Source organism: Columba livia, chromosome 1 (genome assembly GCF_036013475.1).
Source record: "Columba livia isolate bColLiv1 breed racing homer chromosome 1, bColLiv1.pat.W.v2, whole genome shotgun sequence".
Taxonomy (NCBI): Eukaryota; Metazoa; Chordata; class Aves; order Columbiformes; family Columbidae; genus Columba; species Columba livia.
This window is the reverse complement of record NC_088602.1, coordinates 207,776,869-207,797,906: the sequence shown is the minus strand read 5'-3', so window position 1 is coordinate 207,797,906 and position 21,038 is coordinate 207,776,869. Positions and strand designations below refer to the sequence as shown.

General features: G+C 50.1%; 1 protein-coding gene across 1 annotated transcript in view; it reads left to right on the top strand.

The window, feature by feature from the left end:
* Positions 1–487: 487 nt before the first annotated feature.
* The window catches only part of PFKFB3 (6-phosphofructo-2-kinase/fructose-2,6-biphosphatase 3), a 47,021-nt gene continuing 26,470 nt past the window's right edge, over positions 488–21,038 (top strand). The window contains exon 1 of the mRNA XM_065049302.1: positions 488–671. Coding sequence (XP_064905374.1) covers positions 656–671 — 16 coding nt within the window. The 5' untranslated portion in view covers positions 488–655. The remainder of the gene's footprint in view (positions 672–21,038) is intronic.

Below are 21,038 nucleotides of genomic sequence, written 5' to 3'. Positions count from 1 at the left end.
GTGATCCCAGGAAAAGGGGATTTGCCCATCCTCAGCATGGGGCTTAGCACAGTGGGATCTGAACCTCCAATTTACTCAGCCTTGGGTGGTCCAGCCTGTGCAGGGGCAGTGGGAGATGCTAAGCAGGGGGATCTGAGTTTCTGGCTCTCTGGAGATGGGGAGCAGTTGAGTTTTCTCAGCTTGGCCCAGTGCCACCACACAGAAGATTGGCAGAGGTGATGTGGGAGGCCAGAACCCCATTATTCCACCCGTATATCCATTACACCCAGTGTTGTACTGGTTCTACCAGGAAACAAACAACAACAAGAAAACCCCAACAAACACAAAGCAACCCAAAAAACAGTTCCCAGTGCCTTCCATCCCTCTTATAAGGCCACCAGCTCGCCGTCCTGTCCCTGCCACTCCACTCCCAGCCCTGCTGCCTCCGGGAAGCAACGGGTTAAAAGCTCCGAAATTGCAAGAACTTCCTCCTTTCTGCAGTGCCGGCCTCCGAATGACGCTGGTTTCTGCCGGGCTTTGCCCAAATATGTCCGTTTCCTTCTAAAAGAAGCAGCAGGAGGAAGGAAGAAAACAGAAATAAAGAAGAAAATATATATATCTCTCTCTATATAAAAGAATCCAGGCGTCCGAGCGCAGCGCTGCCTCCCGCCGCCCCATGCCGTTCCGCAAAGGTAGGGGCTGGATGATGGGGGCAGCATCCCAGGATGCTCCCCCGGCCTGGAGGGGACACTTGGGGACCAGGGATGGGGCTGAGGGTCCGTGCCCTGAAAATGCCTCCTCGCAGGGGCGGGAGATGGGAGCACCGGGCTGTGCGCGGCTTTGCTGCACCGCTGGCTTTTTGGGGGAGGATGTGGGACACCCCACGATGGTGGGGGGGCGATGTGGGTAGAAATGCAGCCTGCAAAGGGCAGCTGTCTCCCCTCCACCTTCTCTTGGCTGTGGGTTTTTTGTCTCTCCCTACTCTAGGGAAATAAGCTGCTCTGCGTGGTGCAAGGACTGAGGACGAGAAGGATAAAAGAGGGTTTGGGGGTGCTGCTGGGAGTTGTTTTGGGCAATGTGGGCTGAGAACTGGCAGCCTGTGTGCATTTGTGATGGTCCTTGGGAGATGCTCAACTGGAAGAGCTGTGCTGTGCTGTCAGGAGCCTGGTAGGAGAGACCAGGGAAGTAAATGGCTTTTAAGTGGGGTACCCCACCTGGGCAGCCCTATTTCATGTGTGGTGCTTTCCGATCTGCACCAAAGACCACCTCTGTTCCCAAAAACTCCAGAAATCCACCCTTGCTATCCCCCAGCCTGGTTGTGTGGGGCAAGAAGGACCCAGCTGACACCTAAAGCCCTGACAGCTGCTCCTTTGCTGCCCCGTGGGTGGGTGAGTGGATGAGTTTTTCCATCCTCTCTGGGCTGCTGTGCAGAGGCCCTTAATGTCACCTCTGCATCACCTCAATGGCTCCATGTCCCACTGATGTGTCATAGCATGGGCATGGTGGGGCAAGAGTGGGATGCTCATGGTGGCTCCTTGTCCTAGCAGAGAAGAGAGGGAAAAAGTCCTTTCCAAGAGACACAGAAACCAGGGCAAGCAGGGTTAAGTCGGGATGCACAAGGACACAAGTAGAAGATGCTGCTCAGCATCTAATGTTGGTGCTTTGCCAAAGCAGAGCCGTGTCTCTGGACCAGCGTACAGCTGGTTCCACACCGAGGGCTGGTGGTGCTGGGTCAGGGGCCGAGGGTACCGCTGAGGAGACGTTACTTGTGGAGGCTGGCACAGCGGGAAAGGGCAGCAAAGAGGGGATAAAAAATTGTGAAAGAGGGCTGGATGTGTTTTTCTCACCTCTCCCTGCTCCGGGGAGGATGTTTTGGGTGTGTGACAGTTTGCCCGCAGTGATGTTCACAGAGCCCGTTGTCGTTGTCATCTCAGGCGCGGAGATTTGTGTTGCCTTTTAAGGCTCAATGAAGCGTGATGTGGTTCACACCCTCGCATCTTGACAGCGCAGCCAGACTTCAGATCTTGATTTAATTTTAGGTGATAAAGGGATTCATTTAGACCAGAAGGAGAGATGCTGGGGGTGAGCGGTTGGAGGAGAGCAGAGAACATCAGGTTCTAGAAGCACTGAGCCCTTGGAGGTGAGCACAGAGAGCCAGGGGGAGGCTTGCAATGCTGGGGGGCAGCTCGTGTGGCCCCAGTGCAGCCTCAGCAGGGATGGCAGTGATAAAAATAATCAAAGAATCATAGAATAGTTTGGGCTGGAAGGGACCTTCAAAGCTCATCCAGTGCCACCCCTGCCATGAGCAGGGACATCTTCACCAGCTCAGGTTGCTCAGAGCCCCGTTCAGCCTGGCCTGGGATGTCTCCAGGGATGGGGCATCTACCACCTCTCTGGGCAACATGGGACAGGCTCTCACCACCCTCATTGTCAAACACTTCTTACTCCTGTGTGGCCTGAATCTCTCCTCCTGTTCTTTAAAACCATCACGCCTTGTCCTATCACAACAGGCCCTTCTAAAAAGTCTGTCCCCGTCTTTCTTATCAGACCCTTTGAAGTACGGAAAGGGTGCAGTAAGGTCTCCCCAGAGCCTTCTCTTCAGGCTGAACACCCCAACTCTCTCAGCCTGTCCTCCCAGCAGAGCTGTTCCATCCCTCTCATCATTTCTGTGGCTCCTCTGGTCCCTTTCCAACAGCTCCATGTGTTTCTTGTGCTGACCACCCTCAGTGTAAAAAATTTCTTCCTCATGTCCAGCCTGAAAAATGATGGGCAGATCTCCAGCACCTGGGGACACATGGTGGGTTTGCAGTAATGAGGATGCATTTCCATGCAGCCTTGCTCAGCACATCTAAACTGGGCAGGACCTATTTGTTGGGGCACCATGCTGTGCTTGCCATTGCTGCTAGATACCTGGGGCACAAGTGACCTGCAAGACCTGGAGACCCTGCTCTGGACAATTCGGTTCTGCAACCATTGTGTCACCCTCACTGCCATATCTCCTCTACAAACTTCCTCTAGAGGTCAACCTTGAAACACCAGAGCAGCTGCCAGCAGCTCCTTGCATCAGCTTGATGCTCTCCCAAGTAGCGAGCAATAGCACAAAAGGAAATGGCCTCAAGTTGCACCAGGGAAGGTTCAAATTGGATATTAGGAAAAATTTCTTCTGAGAAAGGGTTGTCAGGCATTGGAACAAGCTGTCCAGGGCAGTGGTGGAGTCACCATCCCTGGAGGGGTTTATAAGGTGTGTAGACAAGGTTCTTAGAGACATGGCTTAGTCCTAGAGTTAGGTTATGGTTGGACTTGATGATCTAAAGGGTCTCTTTCAACCAAAATGATTCTATGATCCACCTTGGAAAGGTTCAACATGGCACAGAGGCCAGCATGGATGGATTTTGTCCATCACTCGCGCACATGCCTGCTCAGGTCATGCTGGAGACCCCCAAGGACCCTTTCTTGCAGATGGAGACTGTAAAACTCCCATAGCCTGGAATAAACTGCATGGGTTTGGCCATGATTATGTTTGTAGAGGTTCTCTGTAAGTCCTGGCTGTGGTCTGTGTAGACATGACCCCAGCTGAGAGCATCCCATTGGGTTGGTGGGACCCCATGTCAACAGCCATGCCCAGAGCACTGCTCGGTGGCTGCAGCTGAGCTGCATGAGCTTGCCATGGGCATGTCTATAAGCCATCAGGCAGGAAGGTTGTGGTGACCATGGTCTTCTGGCTGCCCTTCAAAAGCTTCACAGAGTGAACCGTGCATATTCTTGGTCTTCAGGAGCGTGAAGGTATTTTCCCTGTCACTCAACTTGGTGCATTAAAAATCCTTGCTGAAGGTGATGGCCTCAGCCTGATTGAAGTCAAGATGCTTGCCTGATCCTCCCAGAGGAAAACGAGGACTCCAGCCAGCTTGGCAAGGAGTCTGAACCTTTCCTTTGGGAGCCTTTTGGGAGCAGCATCTCACCCCAGGGCTTGCTCCCCACCACCCAGATCCGGGGTGCAAAGAGGAGGCTCTGCCTAAAGGCTGCTGCTCCACAAACCCCAGGTAGCTTGAGGCACAGGAAGACTTTGAGACGTGCATCTTGGAGGCCCTGAGCTGTCTTTGCACAGCCTGCATGTGGAAATGGAGTATCCCGAGGAGTAAAATGCAAACTCCACCTAAGCTCTGCTGGCTTCTCAATGCTGGCGGCTTTGGCATCATTTCTCTCTTCTCCCTGACAGGTTTGTGCTAAATCCTCATTGCTTGGACTCTGTTCTTCTCTCTGGGCTTCATATCCAGTGGCGTTGCCCCAGGATCTGCGCTTCATGTCTGTACAACAGTTGCCGCTTAGTCATCTGGCAATTTCAGATATTAAAGAAAGGTGTTTCTAGCAGAGACGCTCAAGGACAGCTGGAAGGAATGAGCTTAGAGCAGGAATTAATTTCCTACAGCATCACTGATTCAGCTGGGAGCACTGGAGAAAGTCCTGATCCCCAAGCAGTGCTGTTATCCTGGCAAAGCCCCATACGTGGATACAGCTCTACTGGCAGGTTTCACCTAAAATGCCCTTTGCCCATCCTGAAAAATATTATTTAATTAGTGCAGCTGATGCGAGGAAGCCTGGGAGTGTGCAGGTGATAAGCAGCCAGGATATTGCCAGCGAGCGGGACGTTTGTCATTTGTCAAAGGACAAATGAGATCCTGGTCTGGGAAGCAGTTAAAGATAAGACTGAAAGGCAGTGAGCAGAGATCTAATGCATGATGCAGGGAGCGACAGTGAGTGGAGTAAAACACTGGCCCAGGTTGGCCAGAGAGGTGGTGGATGAACCATCCCTGGAGACATCCCAGGCCAGGCTGGACGGGGCTCTGAGCAACCTGAGCTGGTGAAGATGTCCCTGCTCATGGCAGGGGTGGCACTGGATGAGCTTTGAAGGTCCCTTCCAACCCAAACTGTTCTATGATTCTATAATTCTGTGACTGGCTCCCTGGGGTGTGGATACAGCCATTAGCAAGTTGGCAAGGACTTGGCAGATGCACAGTGCAGGGTGCTTTCCAGCTGAAAAAAAAATGCATGTCAGCATGAATATTTTATTTATGGGTGTGTATATGAAAGCATAGGTTGGCTTTGAGCTGTTGGATGGGAGGACCTGCTGGGTGCTGCCTGGATCACTGGTTATCAGGGGGTGTTACTGGTGGACTGGTGTGAGCAAAGGATCCTGTGTGGTGATGGACGGCTTGAATTGGGCAAGAAAGAGGATGTGGGGCCCTGTGTGATGAGGAGGCAGATTCTGGACTGGTTGCTGTTGATGTTGTCTGTGGATGGTTTTCTCTGGGACCACTGAGCAGGATGATGGTGGTGGCAGAGATGGGCCTGGATGGACGTGGGCTGTGGTTTGGAGAGGTGATGGTGGATGGTCCCTGCAAAGGGGCTCTGCTGACATGGACATTGGCCACACTGATGCAACCCCAGGCAGAGGCAGAGCTTGGGCAACGACAGCCAGCTGTGCTGAACATGCTGCCCTTGCAGAATAGATGAGAAATGCTTGCAGATTAGAAAAAACATGGGCATGGTGGACCAGCATTGCATTCTGTGCAGCACCTGAAGGAGCAGCCACAGCTTGCAGAAGTAGGAGAAGAAGGAGGGACACTGGAAAAAGCACAGGCATGGGGGTTGGGGAGTTCCTGAAGGGTCTGTGTCTGAAACCTGAGCTCTGTCCTTCATCTGCCGGGCTGGCAGTGGGAAAGGAAACTGTGCCTCATGGTTGCTGCACACATGAGTTGGATTAAACATCAATCCATAGAATCACAGAATGATTTGGGCTGGACCTTAAACATCATCTAATTCTAAACCCATCTGCCATGGGCAAGGACACCTTCCCCTAGACCAGGTTGCTCAAAGCCCCGTCCAACCTGGCCTTGAACACTTCCACAACACAAGGAGAGCCAGACACTTGGCTCCAAGTTGGCACCACACAGCTGAGATTAATATGATCTCAGGGCTAGGAAGGGGCTGGAAGAGCTAAGCACCCACCATGCAGGTACGAAAAATCAGCATTTATCTTCCCAGGGACCTTTCTGCCCACATCACTCCTACCTCCACAAGGACCTATTCACTCACCTTCAGCCAAGTTGTTTGGACATCTTGTAGGCTCTATAGAAACCCCCAAATCCAGACCTTGGGATGTTTGCAGGGCACAGAACTGCTCTGCTGAGACCTCACATCTCACATCCACTTATCCCACTGCAGATATGTTGTGTTGGATGTCCCTCATCCACCACATCCCAGCCACCATGGGCTGCTTGTCTGCATGAAGGTTTCCAACATCCCACGACTCTGGATGGAGAAGTAGACCTGCACAAAGCCCCGCTGTTGTCCACCCTTCCCTGGCTCCTCTCTGCTGGTGGCCATCAGAGCAATCTCCTGCAAGCAGCTCCTATCCAAAGGTGGCAGAAGATATTATACAGTGGGGAAACTGATAATGAGAGTTGTTCTGGCAGGAGAAATGCCCTGGTGGGGGTGATGTTGTGGAGGTGATTTCTGTCACTAACCACTGCAATTTCCAGCTGTGTGGTGGGAGGAGCTGGTAGACAGCCCTGGTGTTATAACAATCCTGCTCTTTATTAAGCCTTCTTGCTTTCTGTCAGCAGAAGTTATGACGTTTTCTGGTCTCACTTCTGCTTGCTGAGATCAAGGAGGCTCTTGTTAGTGGGAGCAGAGGTGCTTTTTGCACATGAGCGTGAAGGTAAAGAGCAGGACAGGGTCACATCCCGGCATTACTATTTCTGCTGTGTCCACTTCTCTATTGAGTGCTTCCTTCACATCACAACACCTGCAGATAGTCAGATTATAACACTCCCCAATGGGAAACCTGCTTTTGCAGAGTGATTACAGCTAAGGGTGGAGATTTGCCTTTCTGCAGCTTTTTGGTGTTAAAAGGGATAATTTTGTCACTTTGGGCTGCTTTCTGGCCATGCCCTGCAAATCCACAACGTTGCCGCTCACGTCACCCGTCGCTCCCTGATGTCGTGCTTTCCCAGCAGCCCTGCAAAACTTTTTATCCAGCGCTGAGGAGGATTTACGAGCACAGATGAGCGAGGCATCCGATGGGAAGAAGCCGAGCGTGGAGTCGGGAGCTGCTCGGTGTGTGGGGGGGGTCTTGCCTGCTCCGGTTCCCCGTGGGGGCTGTCCCAGTGACGGGGACGGTGTGGGCGTCTCTGCTCAAAGGGCAGGGAGGAAACGTGCGGCAGAGCTGGCCCGGCTATCCTGACTCACCAGCTCATGCCTGAGTCAAACCATCGCCTGGTTTTCAATGAACACCTTTCCTGGAAGGCTGGAACCCCCCCCGCCCCGTCCTGCTTTGCTCCCTGGCTGGTGTTTCTTGCTAGGGTATTTTCCGTCTGGCTCTTTGTTTTGTTTAATCTCCTTTCACCTCACTGGTTTCTTGAGCAAAACACAAGGAAATGACCCAAAGGAGCAGGTGTCTGTCCCTCCATCTCACCTGTCCTGGCACGTCCCTGCTCCATGCAGCTCCAGGAAAGCACGTGGTGACATGACCTCTCCACTGCCTCTTTGACATTATGCTGTCTTTAGCATTTATGACCATTTATGGAGAGATTTTAGAATCATAGAATCACAGAATCATAGAATAGTTTGGGTTGGAAGGGACCTTCAAAGCCCATCCAGCCCAACCTTCCTACCATGAGCAGGGACATCTTCACCAGCTCAGGTTGCTCAGAGCCCCATCCAGCCTGGCCTGGGATGTCTCCAGGGATGGTTCATCCACCACCTCTCTGGGCAACCTGGGCCAGGCTCTCACCACCCTCATTGTAAAAAATTTCTTCCTCATTTCTAGCCTGAATCTCCTCTCTTTAAGTTTAAAACTGTTATCCCTTGTCCTATCGCAACAGGCCCTGCTAAAAAGTCTGCCCCCATCTTCCTATAGGCTCCTTTTAAGTAGTGAAGGGCCACAATAAGGGGTTTAAGGAGCCATCATGCTGAGCAGTCATGTTCTTAGAATCATAGAATTGTTTTGTTTGGAAAAGACCTTTAAGATTATCGAGTCCAACCGTTAACCCAACACTGCCAAGTCCACCTCTAAACCATGTTCTTGCTGGTGCTCATGGGGTTGTACACAACCAAGCAGCAAAACCCAACACATCTCATGGTGTTGGTGCAGGGAGGACATGCCAGGCTGTGGTAGGGAGGTGGGATGTCCTTCGTTGCCACCAACCAGAGGTGGGACCACTACCTAATTTGAAACTGGGATAGGAGGCTTATAAAGGGATATGTGCTGCTATGGGGAAGCTGCGAGGTCCAGTGAGGGTTTTGGGGGCCCACTCTGCACCCCAATTGCTCCACAGAAACGTGCCAGTGGGAAGAGATGAGTTGTTACAACCTCTCAGACTTCCTGAGTCTGGGAATTGAAACCACATAAAGATGAGGTTGCTGATAGCATCTCATCTCCTAACCTGGGAACAGGCAGATATGTCTGTAACCTGCCTTCCCAGGGACAGCCACCCATGGAGCAAGTCAGGATGCTGGAAAAACCCTCATTTTGGTGTCTTGCCTCCCTTCTGCAAGGCTGGAGGGCTCTCCTTTGCTGTAGTTACATGGTGAACAGGCATTGGAGTGACCCTGGTGCTTTCTATCCATGCTGCCAGCTGAAGACTGGGCTCAGTGGCCATGTCATATAGGAAAAGCCCATCTGGTTGGGCTTTTCTGGGCTTGGCCCATGAATAATGATTCACCCTCTCCATAAGAAGCTCAGTGTTTTCTTGGGCTTCACCCCAACTCTCAGGTCACACCACCAACACCCCATGGGCCACATCTCCTCCTGGCATCCCACCATTTGGGACCCTCACAACAAGAAAGCCCTTGAGGTGCTGGAGGGAGTTGAGAGAAGCCAACGGAGCTGGGGAAGGGGCTGGAGCACAAGTGTGATGGGAGCGGCTGAGGGACCTGGGGGGTTCAGCTGGAGAACAGGAGCTGAGGGGAGACCTTCTGATCTCTGAACTGCCTGAAAGGAGCTTGGAGTGAGAGGGATGTTGGTCTCTTCTCCCAAGTGACAAATGACAGAACAAGAGGAAACGGCCTCAGGTTGCACCAGGGGAGGTTTAGATTGGATATCAGGACAAAATTCTTCATGGAAAGGGTTGTCAGGCATTGGAACAGGCTGCCCAGGGCAGTGGTGGAGTCGTCATCCCTGGAGTTGTTTGAAAGGTGTATAGATGAGGTTCTTAGGGACACGGTTTAGTGTCAGAGTTAGGTTAATGGCTGGAGGTGATGATCTTGAGGGTCTCTTTCCACCAAGATGATTGTATGATCTCTGACATTACCTTCGCCACCAGGAGCCCATGGGGCCCAACCCTTCCCTAACACACCCTACAGTGATGGAGAAATTCATCTTGGCATAAAACAACTCTCCAAAGGCTTTAAATCAGATGACCACGGGTTTTTCATGGAGGGACGTGGGAGGATTTCAAAACCAGCAGCTGGTGAGGCGTGAGCCCTGTTTGCCTGGTGCGTGCATGCACACATGCACATGCAGACACACACGTCTCTGCAGGGCACCCCGCTTTACTCCACCCCCCTGTGTAGCTGTATTTTAAGACTGAAAAAACAAGGGGGGAGGGGGAAGATGTGGGACAGGCCCCAGCTGAGAGTCAAGATCACACCTATGCAAGTAGTTTTAAATCCCCCACATGTTTTTCCCTGGGGACGTCCTTGTCCTCCCAAGAGGTATTAGGCTTCCCTTAATACCTGGACAACTTTTCCTATATCTACTTTAAATCTTCCTTGCTATTGAGGACAGCTGCCATTTTCTTTATAACATCCCTTTGCAGACTGAAAGCTATTCCCATGTTTTTTCCCCCAAGTTTCTCCTTCCTGGAGGGTAAAACTCTTCTCACTTTCTGCTTTCCCATATATCCTGGTCTGGAAATACCTCCTTGGTGTTTTCCATCCCTGAATAAAGCTCTTCCCAGAAGTATGGAGCCCAGAGTGAGATATGTCCTTCTTGGGCTAGAAAACCCAAACTCCTGCATTTTCCATACCACCTTTCTGCTAAAACACCCTGGAATTTGCCTTTCTGGTTTTGTTTGTTTGTTTGATCTCCAGGGGAATCATGATCTGGTATCATAGTTGACTGCTGAGATTTGTTTTCTCCCCTCTCCCCAGTTCTTCAGTTCCTCACTGGAGGATTTTCAGCTTCATCACTCAAGGCAGGGGAAACTGAGGCACAGGAGTGAGCAGCCACAGGCTGGAGGCTGCTGTAATTGTGGCTTTAGCTGCTCTTATCTGCAGATCCATCTCTCACCATATCAAACCTGGCCAGGCCAGAGCATCCTGCAGTGTGTCCCCCACTTTGGGATATTTTGGTGCGTATCGCTGGTGCGGACCTTTACCATAGTGCAACGCAGAGTTCCAAAATCAACCCACATGGGTTGGAGCAGGGTGCTAAAACTCCACCTGGGGAGATTTGGGTTGGAAATCAGGAAGAGCTTTGTTCAGCCCTGGGATAACTTATTTAAGGACAGAGTGGGGAGTCCAAGGTGGACTCCCTGTGAAATGACTTGGGGAAAAATGATTCTGCTTTGGGGCTGGGGAGGGGGTGATGATAAATCTGCTGGGAAAAGGAGATGCTGCTGTGTTCTTGCACAGCCCCAGCCTTGCTTTAGGTCTGGCAGCCCTCAGCAGCCGGCATTTGGGCAGGGTCGTGGCAGTGCTGGTGTTAAATACCTGCAACCTTCCGACACCCTGATTTATTGCTTTCCCTGACGCCTTGGCAGTCAGCTCCAGTACTTGTTTGTCCAACCTGACGTGGGGAGAGCCCTTTGCAGGGCAGCGAGCTGAACTTGTTTACCCTTTTTTATATATATGTATATATTTTTTTTGGCTGTGCACGCCCCGCCGGCTCGATTGTGTCTGCCAGCGCATGTGCCGGCCCCGGGAAGCCGCACGGGCTGTCCATGCTCCGTTCACATGCATGCAGGGAGGAAAAGCTGCCAGGATCTGCTTTCATGACCTCGTCGTCACCCAGCACCAGCATCGTCTCTCCCAGCAGCTGCAGCTTCCTCCGGAGACATGCGAAAGGGGCATGAGCAGCTATCGCTGGTACCGGGGGGGGGCTGTGGGGCTTTCTGGCTATTTCTAGGAAACCTGGAGAACAGCTGAGCCTGGTAAACAACAGGGATAAGACGCTGGGACAGGAGGTGTTATTCTCCCAGTGGTAATGGTAAAAAAATTGGGTGTCCTGCCCCCTGCACCCAGATTTGGCTGCAAGCCCCAATGTGGGGGTTTGAGCTCCCAGTTTCAGTCTCTCTGGAGCTGGGATGCTGTGGTTGCTTCTGCCAGGGAATGAGCAGGAGGGTGGGTTGCACTGAGTGTGTCTTGCTCATGGGCTTTAAGGCAGGGACTGAGTGCATGGACCAAGGAGACTGAATTGTTCTGCCCCTAAAAATTTACGAGTGGAGAAGAAAGACTCCTTAGTCACTGACAGCAATTTATTTGGAGGAAACTTGTCCCTTCAACCCAGGTATGACCCAGGCAGGCATCCCACCCTGATGCCAATAGGAGACTTTAGCATGCCTGGTGCAGTAACTTGAGTTTTTGACTCATTTGTTTTTCCTGCTCACCAATTTTCTCAGCAATCATCCTTATTAGCAAGGGATTTCAAACAGGAGCACTAGGACATGGCTGAGGCTGTGATCTGGGCTTGGACAGCTTGATGAAGGCCCTCAACCCCCAGCACTGCTTAGTGCCAATACCACTGCTCTGCAGATGGATCTGCACTGGCAAAACAATACTCCTTTTGCAAATAAAAATTAAAATAGGAAATGAAAAAAGCTGTGTTTTTGTGCTTGGTTTGGTTTGGTTTGTTGTTGAACTGACCTGAGCAGGATGAGTTGAGACAGAAGAGGCACCTGCCAGCAGTGATAGTTTATTATAGTTTGCTTGTGTATTTGTTTCTCCAAGGCTGGTTTGCCACAGGCGGGGAATGCATTTCCACCTCACAGCAGCCGTGAGGAACATGTATTTGGGGGCATGCAGTCAGCAAAGCCCTCTGTCCTATTAAACATGAAATAGCCTTTTGTTGCTGCTGTGTTTCACCTCTCCCTTTTCACTTTCCATAACTTTTGGGTGCAGATGAGTTGCTCAGAAACTAACCTAGGTCAAACTCACTGGTGCTGTAAATAGGAGAGCAAATTAATAAACCATTAAAGGTTTTATGGCTGTTGCAATGGCAGCAATTTGGGCAAGTTCTCAGTGGAGGACACACAGGTGGGAAGAGGTATACTTTGGGTATGGTTTAGCTGTGGAAATTTTCAAAACCCTGTGGCTGCCTTTTCTGTCTTGGCTTTGGATGTCCTACCATGCGGTGCTTGCAGTGGTGGAGCTGGGTGGCCTTGGCAGCTAACGGCCCAGCTGCGAACAAGGCAAGGCAGCGTGGGATGAGCCTGGTGTGTGCCAGCACCGAGTCTTAGTCACCCCGTTTTGCCGATGACTGACTCTGCCTGAATGCAAAAGGACCAGATTTTTTAGTAGCATCTGAAGGCAGCAGTGGCGCAGGCTGCCAGGGAGGGAGGCGGTTGCGTGTGCTGCTGCACGCGTCCGAGGGAGCTGTGCTTGTCCAGGTGTGCAGGGACGGATCAGGTCCTACATGGGGCTGTTTCACTGGTCACCTCTGGAATGAGCATCTGTGTACAAGATAGGACAGGGAGCGGACATGGAATGCATCCGAGCTCAGACTATGTTCTGTAAATACAGAATCATTGAATAGTTTGGGTTGGAAGGGATCTTCAAAGCTCATCCAGTGCCACCCCTGCCATGAGCAGGGACATCTTCACCATCTCAGGTTGCTCAGAGCCCTGTCCTGCCTGGCCTGGGATGTCTCCAGGGATGTTTCACCCACCACCTCCCTGGGAAACCTGGGTCAGGGTCTCACCACCCTCACTGAAAAAAATTTCTTCCTCATGTCCAGCCTGAATCTACCCTCCTTTAGTTGAAAACCATTGCCTCTTGTACTATTGCAACAGGCCCTGCTAAAAAGTCTGTCCTCATCCTTCTTATCAGCCCCTTTTAAGCACTGAAAGGCTGCAATAAGGTCCCCATGAAACGTTTTCTTCTCCAGGCTGATACGGGGGAATGCAGCTACTGTGACCCTCTGACCACCCTTGCCTTCACCCCAAACCCACACTGATGGGACCCCATTAGCCACAGCCGCAGGAAGACCTTGCTTGTGCATAGCTGGCAGGTGTGGGAAATGCTGTGCGCTTTGTCCAGATAAACCTCTGTGGGTCTCAGTATCCCAATGGATACAGACTGGAGCTCACATTGGCTCTCGAATCCTGTGTTCAGTTTTGGGGCCCTCATGACAAGAAAGGCCTTGAGGTGCTGGAGAGAGTTGAGAGAAGGGAATGGAGCTGGGGAAGGGGCTGGAGCACAAGTGTGATGGGAGCGGCTGAGGGACCTGGGGGGTTCAGCTGGAGAACAGGAGCTGAGGGGAGACCTTCTGATCTCTGAACTGCCTGAAAGGAGCTTGGAGCCAGGGGGGTCGGGCTTTGCTCCCCAGGAACAAGTGATAGGATGAGAGAAAATGGCCTCAAGTTGTGCCAGGAGAGGTTTAGATTGGATATTAGAAAAAACGTCCAACAGGGTTGTCAGGCATTGGAACAGGCTGCCCAGGGCAGTGGTGGAGTCACCATCTGTGGAGGGGTTTGAAAGACACATAGATGAGGTTCTTATGGACATGGTTTAGTGTCAGAGTTAGGTTAATGGTTGGACTCGAAGATCTTGAGGGTCTCTTCCAACAAAAATGATTCTATGATTCTATAAGTACCCATCTGACCCATGAGACATTGCCAGAGCCTTCACCAAATAGTGGGGAACAATGTGCCCATCACTGAGATACCTTGGATTATCCAAACTCAGGCAATAAATGCACAACATGAAGTGAAAGAAGGTCATGCCTTGATCCTGAGCCCAGCTTTCTTTCTTTATTGGGAAGTTGGCAGGAGAGCCTGCCCAGGAGTCAGGTGTCCGTCAGATCTCTTGTTGACTCAGGCCACTCTCTAGCAGTTGTTTTAATTCAGCCCGAGCGCTGGGTAAACAGCCAGGCTGGGAAATGTGAAACCCTCACTCTGACCTTGCCGTCGCTGCAGGTGTCAGCCCTGGAGACGTGGAAGCGAAGAAGCACAGACCCACCAGTGTGGTGAAGGGCAGCACATGGGCATGGTGGGGTGAACGTGTGGGGTGAGCCCATCTCCTGGAGCCATTTGTTTAGTTTTCAAGGAGCCAGACAACAAAATTGAACTCTACTTGATTCATGGAGTTTATCATAGAATAGTTTGGGTTGGAAGGGACCTTCAAAGCTCATCTAGTCCAGCCTCTGCCATGAGCAGGGACATCTTCACCAGCTCAAGTTGCTCAGATCCCCGTCCAGCCTGGCCTGGGATGTCTCCAGGGATGGGGCATCCACCATCTCTCTGGGCAACCTGGGCCAGTGTTTCACCACCCTCACTGTAAGAACTTTCTTCCTCATGTCCAGCCTTATGCTGTGATTCCCTGATGAGTGGTGTTGCCAGAAATACTGAAGTAGATGCAATACAAGTTGTATTGAGTGGGGATGACTCATGGTCAATGTCCAACATGTGCTTCCATCTGTGCCGTCCCCTCATGGCTCGGGCTCTTTGCTCAAGTAGCAGCAGTTGTTTTGGGAGGAAACTGGGGCACTCCCCGGTGCTATGAGCACAGCATCTTCCTTCATGAGCCCTTCCAAACTGCCAGCTACCCAAACACCCATTTGCTACTATATGTTAAACTCCAGGGCAGGAATCTAAACATTCAGCTGATATTTTTTTTTTCCCAAGGTGCTGTTAACAGCTTGTCATGGTGGGCTGGAAAATGTAAATGCATTTGAGAAAATATGTTGGCAGCAAGCTCCCCATATTGTTTCAGCTTGTCCCAAAAGCCCAGAGAAATTTCCCTTTAATATTTTTTGTGTCTAATTGGAAAATGTCAGGGGAAGAAGAAACAAATTCTCTAGCTATTTTTGGACAATTTAGCCTTTTTTTGTTTTGTTTTGTTTTTTATCCCAGTCAGGTCTCCATGGCATGGAAAAGGCTAAACAAAATGCACAAATTAAAAACATCTGCTAGGAATTAGATAAATGGAAATCTTTGCTCCATAAGCAGAAAAAATATTTAAGAAAATCCTGATAAGGAAAACTGGTTATTTAACTTGTGCATTCCAGCAATCCGTGTGATCTGATTCCAGCGATTTGGCTCCAAAAATTGGTTAGGAGAGTTGTTAGGAAATCAGAGATCTGAAAGGTTACCTGGAGGAGGCTTTGCCTATGGGGAGCTCCAGAGAAACATATGGAAATTCAGACTGAATCCTGCAGCTGAAAAAAAACCCAACAAACCTACCACCTTGAGGTGTCTGCTGTGCGACAGGCAGAGCCTCAATCAGTCTTTTAGCTCTTGATCACTGTCGTTCTTGGTGCAGAGAATTCGGAAATCTTTGCCATCTCATGATGGCTTTTCATTTGGTTGGTGCCTGAGCATTTTTCAGTGTAGTTGTAAAACTTACTATTTTAAATTTCAACCTATTGACCATACGCTTTTCCTCTTAATAGTCTTTCACGTACATTCTAAAAGCAGTCCCTGTGGGTCTCAGGTTTAAAAGCCCATGGCAGCAGTCTGGAGAAGTCTGACATTTAGACCTCACCTCTTGATGCATTGTGGTTTCCATCAGTAGACCAGAGAAGTGAACCCTTGGAGAGGTTGATCCAAAAGACGGCTCAATCCAAAGAGTGGTGTTTGTCCCAAAAGTGGTTCTTCTTGGATGGCGTTGAGGTGTGTAGGACATTGTTGGGCAACCGTCACCTGCCATTGCCTGTATTGTCCCAGCCCTGCGATGGAGCAGGGATGAGCAGGTTGTCGATATGGCAGACGTGCTCACAAGGGCGTGGGTGGAAAGATTCTCTGCACGTACGCAGTTTCGAAATGCATCTCCTCATCAAAGCATTGCTCTTTTTCCCTGTATGGGAGTCTGGATTCAATAAGGAATTGTGTTTTGGGTCACCTCATGCTGGAGTGCACCGAGATGTGTGTCATATGACTTTGGACGTAGACAGCAGTGAGGTCTCTCAATGTGCTACAGGAAACTCCAGAACACATCTCAGCCTGGTTTGCAATTAATGACAACAGCAGAGCAGGTGAATTGCTCTAGGAGCACACATTTCTCTCTATGGACGGTAGAAGCGATCAAAGGTGACTGGCTCTTTGTAGACACCCAAAGTGACATAAATCCTTCACAAATACTGCCCACGGCTTTGCTGTGGATGGAGGCAAACACAGCAGGAGCCACGGGGGCCTTCCACGCATCCTTCCTGCTCAGCATCCCCCAGGGAACACTTCCATCCAAGCCTCCCAGATGATGCAGATCCTCCTGGGATGCTGCTTCATAACAGGGCATTTTATCACCTTTTGATCAAAAGCCCCATATCACGAGCTAAACTGCTATTAGCAGGGTTTGACAGTAGTGATAAAAAAATATCCTTTCTCCTCAGCTATGATTAATCTGGTGCATGCTGCTGCCTACAAGAGCCTCCTCCTCCTCAATCAGCAGGAATACAAACCACCATGTTTTCTTCCTGAGACCTTTGTGTTGTAGCTTCTTGCACTGCTTTGAAGAGATTCCCCAGCAGGTACCTGGCTTGAAGGCTCAGATTGGATATTAGGGAACATTTCTTTCCAGAAAGGGTTGTAAAGCACTGGAACAGGCTCCCCAGGGCAGTAGTGGAGTCACCATCCCTGGAGGGGTTTAAAAGATGTGGAGATGAGGTTCTTAGGGGCATGGGTTAGTGCTAGATTTAGGTTGTAGTTGGACTCAATGATCTTAAGGGTCTCTTCCAACCAAAATGATTCTATGATTCTATGATTGCTTGCAACTCTTCAGAAGCCTCATGGTCACTATGGCAATGGTGAGGTTGTCACTGGCCTGGGCTTGTTGCATCATCATGAGATGAGTCAGCCCCAGAATCAAAGCCACAGCCTCTGCGGTGCTGTGATTTAATAACCTGCAATGATGAGATAACGATCCAGGCCCTTAATGAAAGCTGGGTGTTAATAAGACGTTAGGAAATAGTTCAATAGCAAAGTCCAGGGGATAACGACAGGCTGTGATTTCCAAAGGGAGAGCATCTTCCGCCTTCAAAGGGTTGAATAGACTTATCTCTAGGGGGTTTCATATCCATCACTGTGGCCCTGCAGGCAAGAGAGCAGGACAGCTGCATCCCAAATGCACCATTAACTGGGAATTTAGCTCTTCATGAGCACAATCAGCTTCAACCACTGGGCACCCCCATGGAAAGGGCTCCTCTGACAATCTGTGCTCGGAGGTACTTTATCTCCTTCCCGCTGGATCTCCACCTCTCTGCATCACTTTCCAGCACAAATTAGGTCTGGATGAGGTGTGAGCACATGGTATTTCTGCTGATTTATCCACTATGGTAACATATGCCAGCAGGATGGGTAATATTAACATCTGATCAGGCAGCTGGGACAGAGTAACCCAGCAAACACACTTTTTCTTTCAGACCAGTAGGATTTTCATGCTGGATCGGTGCCTTGTCCCAGGTGGTTGTGGCATCTTGCTTAGGGACAAGGTAACCTAAAGTCAAGTTTAACATCAGGGGATTTACACCTTAGACCAAATCCCAGAACTTTTACAGTGGGGATGTTCTGCACCCTAAAATCACAGGGTAAATGGGGAGGTGTTCCTTTGATGTAACTAAAGTACCTGGGAGTAGGAGGCACAACCCAGCGTCAGCCTAACGTGAATATTGGCTTCTTGGACTCACTGACAAGTGCCAAGACCTGAATTTTGGCTCTCTGACCGATACTCACCCTTTGACCCCTTCTGTTGGGCCCAAGCCTGAAATTTTGCAGCCAGATTTCATTTCAAGCAGAACTGGTATCAGATTCCCGAGACTGTAATACCCCCAACCTCTTGCCATCCAATTACCCTGTAACCACTTTTAAAAACACGTATTTGTCTCTGCAACCTATGGAGTCAATTATCTTTACGATTTACTCCATGTATGGGGTGAGTTTTGTTTTGCACTAGTCTTGTAAGGTCAGGAACTTTCACAGGACGTTGCTCAATCCTCCTGGACCCGTTTCTGAGCAGACTTGCCAGCGTTGAGAAATGTCCCTGTTCCAATGGTTGTTGCAGGTTCAGAATGTTATTTCTAAATGTATTTTTTTTTTTGAGAATTACAGAATTAAACTCCTTTCCTGGAATTTTAAATAAGGAGATCCATCTGGGAGGCTCTTTTGGGGTCACCGGACACCCATCTTATACCTCCCCTTGAGCTTTATTGGGTTTTCCCAAGGATCTTCCAAAACCTGAGCACAGTCAGGGGCACCCACCTCTCTCTGGGGATGATGGAGGGATCTTTGGCTGATTTTCCTTTTAATTTGGGGAAGTGAGTTTAAATCCTAGCCCTCATCCTTCGTTCTTCCCCAGGTTTTGTTAAAAAACAAGTTTCTCTTTTAGTGAATTTGCCTGTTAGCTAAAGCTTCATATTAGCTGCATTTTCCTGGAGAACCAGATACATGTTTTGGTAAATATAGCAATGGAATGTTAACTTATTGATAAGGACAGATTCACATCTCGCGAGAGGGGCAACGAGAAACAGGTGACCAAGAAACTGACCAACGGTGTATAACATGCCATTCATGTGAATACTTCATATAAAAGTGGGAGATCACGAGGATTTCACCCCTCTTTGCCCTTCTTCGTCCCTTCTGCCTATGGCTGACATTAGGAGAGGATCTTGCTAGTCGTCCCTGCGAACTGAGGCCTAGTAACAGACTGAATCCAGCTCCGGTTGGCTGCAGAGTCCAGTCCAGGACTCCAGGTGCCGGCTCTGCAGTTGCTGAGACTTTCAAGATTGGTTTTGTATATTTTGTATTATTTTCTCTACTCTTATTAGTAGCATTAGTAAAATAGTTTTAATTTTTCCAACTCTCTCCTCTCTGTCCTTCTTTCCCTCCCGATCGCCTGTCCTGAGTGGGAAAGGGGGAGAGGGAGGGCCAAAGGGGAAAGCGAGGGGAGAGGAGGTCAACAATACATTTGCCAGGGTTTTATTGTCACCCTGCAACCAAACCCTCGACACTCATGTTTATCTTGGCCATGCAATGTGCTCACAGCTCTCCCAATTCCTTTCCTATCTACCTTTAACTCACCTGGTTATAACCAAACTCCTCTCATTAGGGCACAAATCTGCCAGGCCAAAAGAAACTATGATGTTTGAACTCTCATCCTGCTGCTTGAAGGGCTTCTAAATGAAAAGGAATTACAAAAAAATAAATTGCTTTTAGCAAGGTTGATGGCATAGCATGACAGAGGACCTGGGGCAGGTTTCTGCGTTGAACTGAGTGTGATGGTGACAACACACAGGGGAGCTCAGAGCAATGGGCTGAGCAAAAGCAAGCAGGTCCCCAAGCTTTCTGGACAGGTTCTTGGTTGAACACAACCAAAAAGCACTTAAAGAAAACTATAGGAAGCCTAATTTTTGCCAGTGGACACTGAAATTATTCTTTTTTGAACCGCCTGGGTAGTACCCACTGTTGCAAGCAAGGTCATGCGCTGATTTTTGCTGCTTGTTGCTTTAGTGTTGGCAGTGTGTGAGCACAAGACCTATGGGGAGAGGCTGAGGGAGCTGGGCTTGCTTAGTCTGGAGAAGAGGAGGCTTAGAGGTGAGCTCAGCACTCTCTAGAACTACCTGAAGGGAAGTTATAGCCAGGTGGGGATTGGTCTCTTCTCCCAGGCAGTCAGCAATAGGACAAGGGGGCATGGGCTTCAACTCTGCCAGGGGAAATTTAGGCTGGATATTAGAAAGCAATTCTTTACAGAGAGAGTGGTCAGGCATTGGAATGGCTGCCCAGGGAGGTGCTGGACTCACCGGCCCTGGAGGTGTTTAAACTGAGATTGGACATGGCACTTACTGCCATGATCTAGTCAGTGGACTGAAGTTGGACCAAGGGTTAGACTTGATGATCTCTGAAGTCTTTTCCAACCCAGTCGATTCTGTGATTCTGTGAAAAGTGGCCTCGTGCATTTCTTCAACCCCTTGGTGGCTTTTCCTGCCTCTTGGCCACTGGTAAAGACCAGATCAGCTCCCGGCACAGTGTTTGGTGCTGATACTGCAGGGCTGAGCAATGCCCTGTGACTCTGTGGGGATTTCCCCCTCTCGGGCTCAGCACTTGCGTCTGAGACTGCACCCCTTTGAATTTTCCCCTTCTCTGCTTGCAGCTATTTTTAAGAAAAGCTGCGCCCAAAGGCACGCGTGCCGCAGCCCTCGGCGCTCGCTCTGCTGGTATTTCACCACTTGGCATCTAGCAACGAGCTGAATTTCTGACGATCGGGGAAGGAAGATGTTTTGTGAGCACACAGGGTCTGGTTACAGTGCGCAATAATTTCAAAAACTGGACGGCTTGTCCCCAGCTGGGGGAACGGGTGTATTTCTCCCGTGTTTGCGGGATGGATCAGGGGCAGCCCCAAGCACGGGATGTTCCCTGACTTGCCCCCATCTTGCACCCCGGGCAGGGTTCAGCCCTCCCAGTTGCAGACCCGGGAGCTCTCCTCTGATTTCAGGGTATGGGACTGCAAGTCCTGTGCTGAGCAGCAGCCCGTCATCACGGCAGGAAACCCTGCCTTGAAATTATATCGTGAAGAAATGATTTTGCCCAATTTCTGTTCCTCTTTGGCCAGCGGTGGGGTTGATGCTGCAGGTTTGATGCTGTTGAGGAGGGAAGTGTGTGATTGTGAGGGCAGGGGAGGTGAAAGGCAAGAAATGAGGAAGGAAAAAGCTCTTTTCCACAGCAGAAAAACCCTGATGTGTTACAGGGGCTGATGTGGGGGCTCATCATGGTCCCCCGAGGCAGCAGGGCTTGGGTGGGATGAGGCAGAATGTGAAATGGGAAGAGGGAGTGGTGATATCCGCATGATACAGGCAATTCACTCCTCGTTTATTTATTCTTGTAATCAAAATACCTGCAAGGGGCGAGGGGGTG